Source organism: Podarcis filfolensis (genome assembly GCF_964270895.1).
Source record: "Podarcis filfolensis genome assembly, chromosome: 1".
Lineage (NCBI taxonomy): Eukaryota > Metazoa > Chordata > Lepidosauria > Squamata > Lacertidae > Podarcis > Podarcis filfolensis.
This window is the reverse complement of record NC_139604.1, coordinates 92184406-92199504: the sequence shown is the minus strand read 5'-3', so window position 1 is coordinate 92199504 and position 15099 is coordinate 92184406. Positions and strand designations below refer to the sequence as shown.

The following is a 15099-nucleotide window of genomic DNA, read 5'->3' as shown; positions in this document are numbered from 1 at the left end:
ATTTCTCATCCTTCCCTGCGTGCTGGATACTCTGCGTAATGGGGGAACGTGCCTGGAGCCTCATCAAAGGCTCAGGTCGTTTATCACGTCGGAGGACTCGACCGGAGGAGGAGCTCGGTCAAATGCAAGGTCCGACAGGCACAAACACGGTTCTCCTTCATGTTACGCTTAACAAATGTTCCCTGATATCTCTCTTCTCCCATTATTTCCATCTAAAGATTCCCCAAGCAAAGACAAAGAAGTTATTTCTCTCTAAACCATTATGCTCTTTGTATGCTGAATTACATGTGTAATTACATGTGTTTTATTAACCGCAGTTCATTAAGTCATTCAACTTGTCCTGCCTATTTTCCCAGTCCTCTGTGTCAATTTACAGTTGGCTATCAGCTTATTCAACACTCCATCTGTTCCCTAGGTAACTAATAAAAAAAACTGCTCTTAAGCTGAGTTAACACAACCTGCAGGCCACAAAGTTGGATACAACCAACCAGATAGATCTAATGGTCCACTAGGGTTACAGTTAATGTCCTGTTTAGCAATTACACTGCCATGGTTAGTCCCCACTCCATTGTCACCCTAACATATTGCCTACATTATTAACAATAATATTAATATTAATTCCATTTCTATACTGCTTTATATTTTTAATTTTAAATAATCTCAAAGCAGTTTAAAACCTATGTTAAAACATCAAATAAAACAATCTGGAATAAAACATCACTGAAGAAAGTCCAGCATACATTTGAAGCAACATGATTAACAGGAAGCTAAAATACCATTTCAAAATATTTCAGAATGAAACATTACAAAAGAGGTCAACTAAAGAATGTTGTTAACACAGCAGAGTTAACAACAACCACTTTATCATAAACATCTCAAAAGAAAAGAGCTTAGTTAGCTGCATTCATTATTCAGTGCTTAAACCTATGCTGTGTCGTGTCCTGCATCTTTTTTTGCTACTCATTCCATTTGAAATGCTATTCTATCACTCACAATGTTGGGGCCCATCTCTTTAAAACACAAATCCCTATTTGGACAATATGTGGCTGCCACATACAATGATTCAACTTTTTTTAAAATCTAGGAACAGTTTTTGTTCATGTTTTCTTAAACAAAGATTTGTCATGAATTCAAGTAATCCAGTTCTTCATTCCTACTGTACTCAGGTATCATGGGTGGTCTCGTTTCCCTACACAAATGAGTATCCAGATTGTATTTTGAGAATAACTCCCAGCCATAATTAGCAGCCCCATACCAAATACTACACCCCAAACACATTATCTGGGCTCAGAGGTGGAGATACCATCTAAGTACGCAAAGATACCAGCAAACAACATTAGTCTACAGTGTACACTTGTATTGAGTAACAACTGTAACAGAAATCCTATGGAAATGCTGTGAAGAAAATTGGTCATGAAAGTAATTTTGGCACGAGCATTTCTGCATGGGCTGAATTCTTTCTGCAGTTACCATGTGACCCAAATTTTAGCCTTTGTTTGATGTTCAAACAAGTTAGCATAGTTGGCATCCATCTGTCTTGAGAGACAATGGAGTGCACCTCTGGGGGTGAAGTCAAAGCACTATGTTAGCAGGATAGAACCTTTGGTGTGGGACATGTCATGCTCCTTCTGGGATAGTTTGTCCACCTTTTGTCCCCACCCTGCACTCAGCTGTCACTTGTGGCTCCTAGAATCTGTCTCCAAGCGACAGTGGCCACACCCCAGGAAAAAAGCAGGTCAGCTGCATTACAGCAACATAATTTGAAAGAGGAGTTGCTGTACAGCTGTTTCCCCCATTCAGTGATTTTGGCAAAGAAAAGATCAGAGCATTGGGCCTGCCAAGAGAGTTTTTGCATACGACCTGAAACTAATTTCAAAGCAAAGTCTGGTGAAGCCCTAACAAAGTTTCAAATCAGTAAGAATTCTAGAGCACGTTCTAGACCATTCAAAAGATTGAACCCACCAGTGTGTGGTGTGCGGTGAATTGTTTCATAGGGAAACAGGGGCAGAGGTGCCAGCTTGTGAGGGCAATGGGGGGTGATGTCACGATGTCCCTGACGTTGTGCGTGTGAGCATCACAGCTCCCTAAGCCAGGCAGAAGCTTCCTGGACATTGGAAAGGAGATGCCAGGGCTCTGACAGGATGCTGGAGCCCTGCTACCTCCTTCCTAAAGCCAGGCGGGCTTTGGGAAGATGGCGGGAGGGCTCTTGGACCATTTAGGTGATTAGCCTAGTCCCCCTAGTCAACTGACTGCACACCACTGGCACCCACTGCCCCTATCTCCCCAACTTCCATACACTGAGTGGGCCTGCAGGCACCACCAAGCCCACACATGTATAACTTGTGTGCTGATAGCTCTCTCTGCATGAGAGAGGACCTAACTTTTTGCAGGGTTCCCAAGCACACACACGTATGAAGGTGCTTTATACCAAATTAAATAATTGGTCCATCTAGTTCATTATCATGAGCACTAACAGACACCAGCTTTCATTTTTAAAAAACCATAAAAACAAACCTTTTTAAAAGGTTTGAAAAGCACTTAGCAATAAGTCTCAAGAAGAAAGTGGAAATGTTGAGGATAAAAATGGCTTAGATCTTCTCTGCACTTTGCCTTGACTATGGATCCTCTATTAAGTTCCCTTTTGGCAATATGAGCCGCTAGTTTTACAGTCACAGCAGGCAGAGGTCATGGGAGCACTGTGTAGCTTTGCCATCAGTGGTATCACAGGCACGTTCCACTATGAGTTTGTGTAACACACACAGCATTTATTTCACAGGTGGTCCTGCTAGCAAGGGAGGAGATCATACTTCTTACAACAATATACTTATGATATGCAGGTAGAAACTAGATTCCTCAAAACAATGGACAACACACCAAATTACTTGCACAATAAAATTCCTGAGGGATGTTAGGTAATATATTGTTAGCTGAGATATTGACCCCTCAAAACTGTGTGTTATACTCACATATTAAGAGCCCTAGAATGATTATATGAAAAGATTCAATCAGGTATAATGACAAAGTTAGGGCATGCAATAAAGACATACATTGTCTGGTACCTGACTTTCAGCCCCATATGAATTTTCAGTTCCAAAAAACTTCCTCTTTGCTTCTCCATTTCCATATGTATTTGTTTTAGTGTTTGGGTCCTAGGAGGCAAAACAGAATCTCAATGGATATAAGTTACAAACACATTATTTTTAGTTACGCTATATTACATACCTGTGGTAGAACCAACATAAAAAGATTTGTAACATAGGCACAGCAATTCTACAGTGATTCTGCACTGAGATGCCTGCCTGGCAGACACCATCCTTGTTTGCAGTATGTAGGTTCTGACATATTTGAAAAAGAATACCCTTCAAGCATGAAATCTGTTGGTTACCAGTCTGTGAGATGCAAAATTGATAAACGTATACAGTTAGGTATACTTTGCTTACTGAGTTTGCAGTCCCTCTTCCATCACAGTCACAATAATTATTATTTTGTTTGTCTCAACCAAGACAATAAAGCTAATGTCGAAGACTTTCCTTACCAGAAGAATATTGACTGGTGAACCCATATAAATCTCGGATGTGTACACTGCAGGTGGTGCTTTGACCTCAGAGTCCAAAACTGAGAAGGATCCTTGAAGCATACATAGAGACTTTGAACCAGCCAAGGAAGATGAACAAGTATATAAAAAGTGACTCAGAGCTACACCCCTCTCTTTCTTGACAAATTCCAGGAAGTCTCCTCCTACATTCCACTCTCTATCCAGGCAAATCTGTCAGGTTATTTGCTTATGAAACAATTACCCTGTACCATCCTTAGCATGCCTCCTCCAGACTGCCAGTTCTTTCCAGGAGGGATTCATGCGCACATCAGAATTTTAGATTTGCACAATTAAAGTGAGTGAAAGTGCCCTGTCACCCCAGCACACCAGATCCACTTTAAACAAAACAAAAAAAAACAACCTGCTGTTTTGCTGTATGGAAAGTGAGGGGGAAATAATTTTTCAGGTTTTGAGACTTTGCTACAATGCATAAACTCTGTTATTAATTAGGTGAGTTTTATCCTGTTTTGGAATGTGAAAGTAGGGGATGTTATAAGGCCATACTCCACACACACAAAGTATTTTTCTTTGTAATAATATTTTTTAAAAAGAAAAAGAAAGTGAGGGGGGAATAGACTGAAAAGTGTGGAATAAATATATGATTAACAAGAAGACATGTAAAATACACCATAAGCAAATCAGAATGAATGCTTGTTGTCATATAACCAACCACCCTGTGAAATAATCAGAACGGATGCTCAATAAAACCCAGACATTAGTCACCATGTAAACTTTGTACAAGCAAATTGGAATTACCTCTAAAAAGGTCTAAACAGGCCATCTAGAACAGTCCTTAGATAATCAAGGATATCATGCTCAAAACTTGCACGTTTTCAAAAAAGAAAAACCTGAATATTTGATGACTTGGAGATGAACCATGATAGCATGAAACAAATCTGTTTCCTGTTAAAATTCTGATTTGTGAAACAGCCCCAGGGTTACCACCAACCTTACTGAACAGGGCTCTTAATCCAGTAAAATTTGCAAGCATAAATAAGGCATGTAGAGGAGAGATATGCAACCAGCTGGGCTTTAGAAGTTAGAAGCAGAAAGGAAGAGAGTATTAGCGGGGCTGGGAGTGAAATTCCTTCAGCCATAGCCCTCACTGGGTCGAATCTCTCCTATCTACAACTCAGTTATGGATAAGGTTGATCTGGCATATATAACCAAGACCTCGGTGGGTGAGCAGCAAGGAGTTAGTATTCCTCAGCTGGTATGCCAAGGTACTTGGTCCAGCATCAAGAAAGATTTGAAAGCCTTGCCATGGACCATAGGAATTTGATCTCTCTCCCCCCCACACTTGCTTCCTGTCCAGATGTGTACGTGTCTCGAGTGTTTGCACCTTGTGCTGAGCCAATGGGACACACTAAGGATTCTGTTGTCATACCATCCTTCCCTTTGTCCAATACCCTGAGCGTACGGAGCTGGTCTTGGACATGATATTGAGCACCCCCAGGTTATCGATACTGGGGGACGTTGATGTTCACACTATAAGGACATTAATTCTGGGGCAGATCAGAACATTATGGCTACTATTACAACTACAGGGATGTCTCAACATGTCATCGGTCCAACACATGTAGCATGGACATGCATTAGGACCTTGTTTTCTCATCGGGACAGGAAATGGGTGATCTAAGAATGTACAAGTGGGAGCTTAGACACACCCCTTTGTTCTGACCTTTGACATCTGACATGTGTGTTGCCAGGGCTCACCCTTTTGCTGTGAGTTTAACCTGTTTTCACTGTTTTTAATCCTGGGTTTTAGATTGCTGGGACCTGCCAGTAAAGGGTGGGTAATAAATAAAATGAAACCACAACCACATGAGCTCCTGTTTGTCCTTTGACGACCTGGGTTCACTTGACAGCATTCTCCACTGGAATTGGCTTCACTAAGGAGTTCACCACTGAGAAATCCCAATGCAGCCAAGAGCAGGGCAGATCTGTTAAAAAAAAACTCCACCATTGCTCATCTGTTACCACCAGGCAGGTGATAAACCAAAGAGGGTGGGGTGAGAAGTCAGTCAAGTGGACCATCTGCGGGTGAATGTCTAAGCATGGCAGCACTCATATCCATTTCAAAACAGATACTATTATTCAATCATTTACTTCTAATGCAATTTAGATGCTCTTTGATTAATCCATTGGGTATGACTAATTCAGAGAATTCCTGCCTGGATATGTGTGTGTGCTACTAATTCTGCAGTGACATGAATAACTGGTGTGCCAAGTCTAGTATCACAAAAGAGGATGCCTCGTATAGCTCAGGTTTCCATTGTTACTTCATTAAGAACACGAAATCACTGCTCATATACGGTGTGTTTGAAGGTATCCTTCATTCCTGGTTTCCTAAGCTTTCGTGAATCACCACTGCAATTAAGCGTATCTAAAAAGAAATCAGCATGTTGCCCTTAGCGTTCTTCTGAACTTGGACCACGGAAACTGGATTCCTACCAGCTCTTGACTTGTCTGAATAAAATATACAAAGTAATTCTAAATGTTGAAATCATGAGGGCATGTGTTTCTTTAAAATTTGTGAAGGTACGAAGAGTCTCCTTTTTATGATACCACTAGGAGTCAACGGTGGGAAGATCATTTGGAGAGACTGCACTTCTTCTGATTCAGAGAAAGAAACAGGTTTTAAATAAATTAATACAAGCATGCATACAATCAGTAGTTGTTGTTTTTTACTGAACAGCATGGAAATTGGGGTGGAGTTTTTTTATGTTAGTGCAAATATTGAATGAAAGGAATATCCCAGGCAGTCTAGAATCAATATATTTTATTCACACTGACAGCCAGAATTGTTCCTCTGCTGTATTTTCCTACAGAAAAAAAAATCAATTTTTAATACAATTAAAATTGTATACAATTAATTAGCAATACATTAGCTGCATACAATTAATTAGCAATACAATGAATAGTTGCAATACTTGCCAAAGTGTGAACTTTGTAAATTGTTATCAATTGATTTATTTTTATTTTTAAGGCAACTGTTCCTAGGAAGTATGCATGCATGTATAACTGAAATAAAGACATAGCTTTCACAGCCTTCTGAAATAAGCTATCCATTGCCCTTTTGTTTTATTTAGATAATGTTAGAAAGTTTGTGCTTTATCATACAGTATTTACAAACACCCTGATAAAAATAATTTCCAACTAAATCTTTCAATCTGCTTCATTAGAACATCTAAACTGCACTAAGTGTGCTTTGTAGATTTTCTTTTCCTATTAAAATATTTTAGCTGGAATATTTTTGGCGATCGGGGGAAACACTGAGATATTTATACAACTCATAAAATTCACCCAGTGTATGTTTTAGTTTTAGTTATTCAATTATGTCAAGCAAACGTACTCAATCAGATTCAAGCTGATCTGCTGTATCGGAATATTTGCTGGCAAGACATTCTAGAAAGCCCATCTCAATATTTCATGAAGGATACCATGGTCAATGGTATCAAAAGCCGCTAAGAGATCCAGCAGAACCAGGAAACAGCTTTCACCTCTGTCCCTAGCCTGCTGGAGATTGCCAACTAGTGCAACCAAGGCGGTTTCGGTCCCAATGATACCTGAGTGTCATTACCTGGGACCCAGGTGAATGTCATGACCTAAGACCCACTAGAGTCAACACAGCAGGCAGGCATTTCTGAGCATACATTGCTCTCATACATTGCTTTCACAGCACTAATGTTTCTGTTTTGAGTCAGTTTCTACTGAGACTTGTTCAAGTGACTAGCAGGACACCAAGCAGAGGTTGTGCTGATTAGGAATGCAAGAAATCTGACAAGTTCCTTCAGGCTAGCTGGAAGGTGAAGTACAGAATACCCCTATACTGACATGCTCTCACCCTCTGTCACAGAGCATGTTTCTAATGCACAACTGACCTCAGCCTGCTAAGTGCAGAGCCTGCAGAAACATGTTCCCAGGCACAACCACAATGTATCTGTGCCATTGCCCTAGCTAAGCAGAGATTTTTCATGCACCTCAACCTGTCTTTTTGCTAACAAGCAGGGCCTCGCCTATCAGCTTCACATACCAGAATGGCGAAGTGGCCTTGAAGAGACTAGAAGCTCCAAACTGACTGCTTCCTGTAACAGACTACCAAAAATGCAGCATTTTGCACAAGACAGAAGAATAGCGAATTTATAAAGTTTGTTGCCATGGTACAGCTGGTAGACAAAACATGGTACAGTGTGTGTTTTGTAAACCAATTAGAAGTGAACATGAGGAGTCCACGAGCTGTCCATGTGTTCTGTTATCCAATCATGTTGCTGAAAGGGAGCGTTCACGAGCTAACCATGTAAAGAGAATGTTCTAAAAGCGTGTTGAGTTTTGTATTTCGAGTCCAGAATTGGGAGAATTTCTCTGGATCGTTTATTCTTGCTGCAGTCGGCAATAAATATGAACTCTTTCCACGATGCTACTGTCTTTATTTGACTAAAGAGGACCGGCGTATTTCCAGACCCCCCTTTGTAGGGTAACACCATGATGTTATTTTCACTAATGTATTGCACTGATCTGCAAACTTTACCCCAGTATGTGTATTCACATGGTCAGAGAGCTGCATCAAAATACTTGTTTGCGTCTCAAGGCCCCAAGACCCACTCCCAAAATAAATGCACACGGACATTTACATTAGTTTAAGTTTTGGGGCAAATTTTGGCCACAACTTTATTGAAATACAATCACGTGAGCGGTATTGGCTTAGGCATTGACTCCCTACATAACTGACTCCACCTCTCAGGATGATCGTCCGATGGGGTAAACCAAACGAGGGTCAATGAGGACCAACCTAAGCTCACCCCGGGGTTCCTGTGGTCCTAGCATGGCCCTAGCCCCTCAAGCGGACTTCGGACGAAATCCAGGACCCCCAGATTCCTTTAACAGAATACTCAGTTCCTGGAGGGGCAGGTGATGGCTGCACCATTTTTAAAGCCCCTGGGATCATGCCACCTACTGGCTATTGGCTAAAACCACCTGGCGTGATCCCAGGGGAATGGCCAGGACTTCCTCTCCTCCCCCCCCCACCACCATTTTAACCCTGTCAGGTGAGCTCTTGGGTCCCGAGCACAACCAGGACCCTCTGTTATGAGGATCCCATATCTCACAGTGAAAAAAATAACCAAGTTAACAGCAGATTGTATTCTACTGAAGTAGTGGTTGCACTTAAGGGCATAATCCTCTGAGAAGCAATGTTTATTACACCCCGCTGAAATGAATGGGTGTTATGTAAAAATAACACAGTGCATGCAGTGGATTTCAGTGATGTTTGTCTACAGGACTTCCCAGTGTCTTTAGGTTTAACACAGTTGTTATGAATATATGATTCGGAATAAGGTGGTTGGGCGTTTCTGTTTACACAAAGTTGCTCCAATCTAGAAATCTACAAACTCAGCAGAATATATGGGGTGACAAGCCACCAAAAAAAAGATCAAAGAGAGATGACAGAGAGTGGCAGGACTGAGTGTTCCACACACAACATTTCAGGATGAGGGTCCCCTGCATTTCGCTGCTGCATTTGGAATATTCCCATGCAACAGTTTATTGGGTGTTGTTACAAGTTATTGAGGACGGAGTCAGTCTGGATGCATCCCTTCCAAATTTTTCGTCCCTTCCAAATCTGATTTTGTGTATGTGAAGTTAGAATCTATGAGAGGAAATATGCCAAACTGGTCAGACTAGTCTCTTTGAAGAGAAGAAAAGGAGGAGTTTGGATTTGATATCCCACTTTATCACTACCCTAAGGAGTCTCAAAGCGGCTAACATTCTCCTTTCCCTTCCTCCCCCACAACAAACACTCTGTGAGGTGAGTGGGGCTGAGAGACTTCAAAGAAGTGTGACTAGCCCAAGGTCACCCAGCAGCTGCATGTGGAGGAGCAGAGACACAAATCCCATTCACCAGATTACGAGTCTACCGCTCTTAACCACTACACCACACTGGCTCTCTTTGTAAGGTAATGGACATAGCTGGCAAGTGCTCTCATCAGCACCACAAAGACTGAGCTAGGTTGCCATAGTGGCAACTAAGTGATGGTGCTTTTCAGGAAGAGGGTATGCATTCTCTAAGCCCCCCTCACCCAGCTGGAGGCCACATCATCCTAAAATAGGGAACAGTAGGCCAAGGGGGAAATTGTGGGGGGGAGTTTTGACTGATGCTGGAAGCTGGAGACACATAGGCTTGCATGCCTCTGTGCTGAACTCAAAATGGTGGCATGGGACTCTCCTGGAAAACTAATGGGGAAAAGAAGATCTGTTGGAGTTTTAATGCTGTGAGCCCTCCAACCTATGCTTCAGTGGTATATATGTGTAAATAAAACCATGTACCCTAAAGTCCCCATCGTCCCCATTGACCATTCCAAGGAAACTGAACCGTGAGAAAGCATAAGAGCCTCTTCCCAATCGGAAATTGGGGTGTGCAAAACAATATGTAGCTGGCTGAACCCACATGCAGAAAACCACTATCCTGCTACTGTTTGAAGGTGTGACTACTGCCAGAAGCCAGGCCAAGGGCCATCTCAGTAGTGGCACCCACCCTTTGGAATGCCCTCCCAACTAATTTCAAACAGATGAACAACTACACAACTTTCAGAAGATATCTGAAGGCAGCCCTGTGTCGGGAATTTTAAATGTTTGATGTGTTGCTGCTGTTTTATTATGTTGGATGCCACTCACGAGTAGCTAGGGCAACCCAGTCTCATGGGCAGGATGTAAGTTATATAAAATAATAATAATAGTAATAGTAATAATAATAATATTTCCAGCCCTATTACTTCAGGCCACTCTAATGTTGCAAGAAGTTTAGAACAAGCCTGATTTACAGGGCTTTCCCCCATTAGAATGCCTGTGGTGGTCACACCAATTACATGAGCTAGAGAGAATAGTGACCTTGTTGCATTCATACTCCTTTCTCATGTAGAAACCCTCACAGATCAGCTTCACACACAATCACAACCTGAATAAGACTCCCACGGGAAACAGGATAACAGCAGGTGTGTTTCTTTAACTGTGGTACATCTGTACATGGAAGATTGCAGAAACCCTATTCTTCCCACAGTGTAGGCAATCCGAGGGTATTGGGGAAGGATTTGAGTGCTCCATTTCCTTTGAAGATCAGGGCCAAAAAAAACATGACATTCATTAAGTCATTTGCCATTTATTGAAAGATTTTTCTTATCAAAGAAGATAGCATGTCCCCCTCCCCCTCCCCCCAATCATGACAGGGCTCCTGGGGTGGTTAGGGGTTTGTTTTTGTTGTTGTTGTTGTGTGTATATGTGTGTGTGTTAGCCTTTTGTACACCATTGTTGTCCCAATCTGGATCAGAGAGTAGAGGGGCATTCCTGCAATTTGCTTGGAGAAGAAGTTCCAATTAACTCCAATGAGATTTTTTTTAATCCCATGTAAACTAAAGTTGTCGGGGTGGGGAGGGAGGGGGTGTGATCCAGATTGTGACCATAGTAGGAGGCGAAGGACTAAAGCACCCTCTCCTTGCTAAGGTGCCATTCCTGATAAGGGACCCACACTTACAACTTCTGCAAGTAGAATACTGCACTCAGGGGCATATCACTTCATTAACAGCCCATGTCGTTTGGCCCTCGGATCATATATTCTGCTTTGTATGTGACAACAGCAAATATTCCTTTAAAGAGGCAGGGCTCCCATTATCAAGTTTGGCTTGGCTTGAAGGAGTGTGACTGCCACACCCAGAAAGCGTTGAGAATTGGTCCTAACTTACCAGTACAAGGCTAGCATCTCGGTTGTTGGTTTTTGATGGACACATTTGAACTATGTCACACACTTCCCCTCAAGTCAAAGCTCATGTCACATATAGCTTATGACAACAATCATCATTACCGTAGTACCTCGGGTTAAGAACTTAATTCGTTCTGGAGGTCCATTCTTAACCTGAAACTGTTCTTAACCTGAAGTACCACTTTAGCTAATGGGGCCTCCTGCTGCCGCCGCACAATTTCTGTTCTCATCCTGAAGCAAAGTTCTTAACCCGAGGTACTATTTCTGGGTTACCGGAGTCTATAACCTGAAGCGTCTGTAACCTGAAGCGTCTGTAACCTGAGGTACCACTGTACTCAATTTATTAAGCAAAGAAGTAACCCCAAGTTCTGACACTGGGTGTCTGACCCTACAATATTCCTGATTTTGGCATTTGCTGGTATCTTTTACCCTGGTCTCTTTTCTCCCATCCCTTTCAAATGTCAGGGATGGGGAGCCTGCGACTATCCTGATGTTGCGGGACTAAGACTCCCATCGTCCTTTGCATTAGTCCTGCTGGCTGTGGCTGGTGGGAGTCAATCTACATCTCGAGGTATACAGCCTCCATATACCTGATTTAAGTGCTTGAAGGACAAGTAAAGATAAGAAGCAAGGCATCGCCATTTTTAGATTTCTTACAGTGAAAGTCCTAAGGATGTTAGCTCAGAAGTGAGGCCTGCTGAGTTTAATATGACTTGCGCTCTCTAATAAATGTGTAGAGGATAGTAACCTTCATCTGTTTGGGGGTTGAACTCCATTGACCTGCCAATCCTCCTCCTCTGCAAAGCAAAAGGCTTGATGATCTACTAGGAGGAGGAAGCCATACACTGCTGGTAAAAGCAGGCAAGGGATCCTAAGAAGAGTCACATGGCTGGGCACATTTCCGGCCACATTTTTTCCATTCTATGGCGATGGAGAGTGCCTGAAGAATAAAGTCTCTGCTATTCTGGATGTTATAGTCAGTCAGTTTCAGGAGTTTGTCAAAGTCTTTCTTGGTGTATGTAAAGTTCATCAGCTGGTACGGTGAGCAATAGCCAGATAGCGGGACTCTGCCTTCTGCCATCTCGGTTAGCCTACGTTCCACACCTGAAAATAAAACAAACAAACAAATATGCCCCCGGTTAAATCGTTTAGGAGATCTGGGAACATGTTCAGACCTCATTCAATCATTTGCTCATCCCTCCCCTACTTTGTTTTGTTTTGAGACAAAATATTGCACGTTGAAAGTGAAATGTACCTGGTTCTTTAAATTTCTGGAATGTATCGTTCACAAGCGGGAAATGAAGCACAATGGGGGATTTGTTATTCTCCTCGTCCACAAATAGGTAACATTCTCTTGGATTTTTCTTGTCTTCCTCACTCAATGAAATCCTGGGAAAAGGAATTCCCTGCTCCAAGCAGTATTCGCTGGTTTGTTCTATAGACTGTAGCACAAGAAATTAGGGTAACTTTAAAGGCTGTCCTTTAAATCAGCAGGCATTAAATTATGTAGCCGTAATTAGGGCTGGGGGAGGATTTCAAATCACTCCACCATTTGGAGCTAAGCTCTCCAGTCCACATTCCAATGGATCATGCTCAGAGCATAATGTAGACATGTATATTCGGCTACATGTCTATGAACCTTTCTGAGTATGGTTCACTTTCTTTAAAAAAACAACAGCACCAAGATAGTTGCAGGGCTTTCTAAATTATTTCTAGCTGATTGGAGCAGCTACTCTTGCTGTCCTCATTGAAATGTTTTGAGTAAAAAGTCCCTGCCGTGACCCTGTGTAATTGCACCAAGGAAAAGATGGTTGCCCCAATGTACTTATGGGGGCAGCCATCTTTTGTCTGTACAATGTCCCAATGAAGCTTCAAGCAGCTAGAAAATGTTTTTTAAAAGAAAAAGGAACCAGAAAGCTCTCAGACCACATCATAAGCGTGTGGATCAATAACATTTTTAAAGAGTGCAGATTTTGCCTTTAAAAAAACATCCATGCAGACATTTATTGGAGACACAAACTGGATTCAGCCCATTTTGACCATCCTTTGCCACAATTCTAAGGGTATGTTTGAACGATGATGCTGATAAACATTTAAAATAAAATAGCCTACAAGTGCCTAGTCACAGAGAAAGAAAGAGTGTGGGAGCTGAGCAACAATAAAGAAAAAAATACCTGGCTACTTTTTTTAATACTCCATCTAGAGGGTTGTTTAAGACTAATTTCTGCTCTACGTTCTACAGAGAATTCTTTTTGAAGCACCTGATATAAGAACTGTTTTCCAATGAAAATCCACAATTGTAGCTTTGTTCACAAGTCAAAAAGCAGATACACTTTTGTTCAGTTTCATGTTGTCAAGTTTCTCCTCATTCGATTGAAACTCAAGTGGCCATAGCTTGGAATGACTGGAATGAGCTTTACTTTTAATAGCTGTGTAGAATGGAAAATTTTGGCAAGCACGAGAGAAACAGTACCCATTGAAATTACATCTTCTGTGACATGTCTTGCCCTCCTTTGTTTCTAGGTCCTTATCCATTACTACATTGGTTCGAAGGTATTTTGTCTGATGGAACGCACATATTATTTAGTGTATGATTGGCTTTGATTATGTTTGGTGCAGTTGGATGATGGTGATGATGGATATAAAACGGTACCATTTCCTATCTATCTATCTATCTATTTATCTATCTATTGATTGAATTTATCCCAGGGATCTCAGGGTGGTTTACAGAATCAAAACCTTCAAGATTTTATGTAATCAACACCCCACTCCCGCAAAGTGCCTATTACAACATAATGTGCATTGACAGCTGCAAATCAAAGCATCAGCAAAATACTAAACTGCACTTTTTTCACAATGGGAAGGATTTTTTTGAGAGGGGGGAGGAATCTGTATTGGGACCCTGGCATGGAGGGTAGGAGAGAGTTCCTCTTTCCTCTACTGTGAGCAAACTGTTTGCAGAAGAATACCTTAACACTGACCTGGAAAGGGTTGTCCAGAGAGTAATCAAATGATAAGATGACATCTACTTTCCGCTCCTTTCTCAAGAGGGGGGGACAGCTAGTATTGATGAAATAGGCAGCATCGACCAGGCAGATACCTTCTTCTGATGGTGTCAGTTGATTAGGAAACTGGTCCAGTCGGCTGTCTGAAATGCAAATTATACAATAAAAATCCATCTAGTAATCTAATCTGATTTTTATCATCCATTGTCTTTCACAAAATGTTTCAGATGTGGGACCCAAACCAATGGCTTCAAGTTACAAGAAAGGAGATTCTAACTAAACACCAGGAAGAACTTTCTAAGAGTAAGAGCTGTTCAACTGTAGAATGGACTCCTTCAGAAGGTGGTAGACTCTTCTTCATCGGAGGTTTCTAAGCAGAGGTTTGGTGGCCATCTGTCATGGGACTGGTCTAGGTGGCTCTTAGGGTCCCTTACAACTCTACATTTCCATTTGAAGTTCTATTTGAAGCCAGTCCTCTGCCTGAGCCTGGAACTTTCAAGGAGTCAGTCTATGGCTCCAAACACCATTCAGAATTCAGGGCTCTGCCACACATTACATGGCAGCACACCTGTGTTTATCAGAACGTACATTCAAGTTGGTGTTCCAGCCAATCCCATCTTGCTGATAAAGTTTGCTATCTGACACATATGTTGGTGAACACACTTTTATCATGTTCACATTTTTCATATTTGGGTATATATTCAGAACATTGCATGTGTCCATTTAAAAAGAAGAAAAGTGTATAAAAT

At 41.7% G+C, this 15099-nt stretch overlaps 2 protein-coding genes across 4 annotated transcripts in view; both read right to left on the bottom strand.

The window, feature by feature from the left end:
* Positions 1 to 3660, bottom strand: part of LOC310759386 (cytosolic phospholipase A2 epsilon-like) — a 48110-nt gene extending 44450 nt beyond the window's left edge. For 2 of the 3 annotated variants that reach the window (XM_083606552.1, XM_083606554.1), the window contains exons 1-2: positions 3536 to 3660; positions 3048 to 3149 (exon numbers count right to left, since the gene is read on the bottom strand). In XM_083606552.1, the coding sequence (XP_083462678.1) occupies positions 3048 to 3149; positions 3536 to 3637 (204 nt within the window). In that variant the 5' untranslated portion in view covers positions 3638 to 3660. The remainder of the gene's footprint in view (positions 1 to 3047; positions 3150 to 3535) is intronic. The other variant, XM_083606553.1, reaches the window with a different exon arrangement.
* A 5116-nt stretch (positions 3661 to 8776) lies between these two features.
* The window catches only part of PLA2G4F (phospholipase A2 group IVF), a 58711-nt gene continuing 52388 nt past the window's right edge, over positions 8777 to 15099 (bottom strand). Inside the window, exons 36-38 of the mRNA XM_083590670.1 lie at positions 14327 to 14493; positions 12601 to 12787; positions 8777 to 12449 (exon numbers count right to left, since the gene is read on the bottom strand). Coding sequence (XP_083446796.1) covers positions 12217 to 12449; positions 12601 to 12787; positions 14327 to 14493 — 587 coding nt within the window. The 3' untranslated portion in view covers positions 8777 to 12216. The remainder of the gene's footprint in view (positions 12450 to 12600; positions 12788 to 14326; positions 14494 to 15099) is intronic.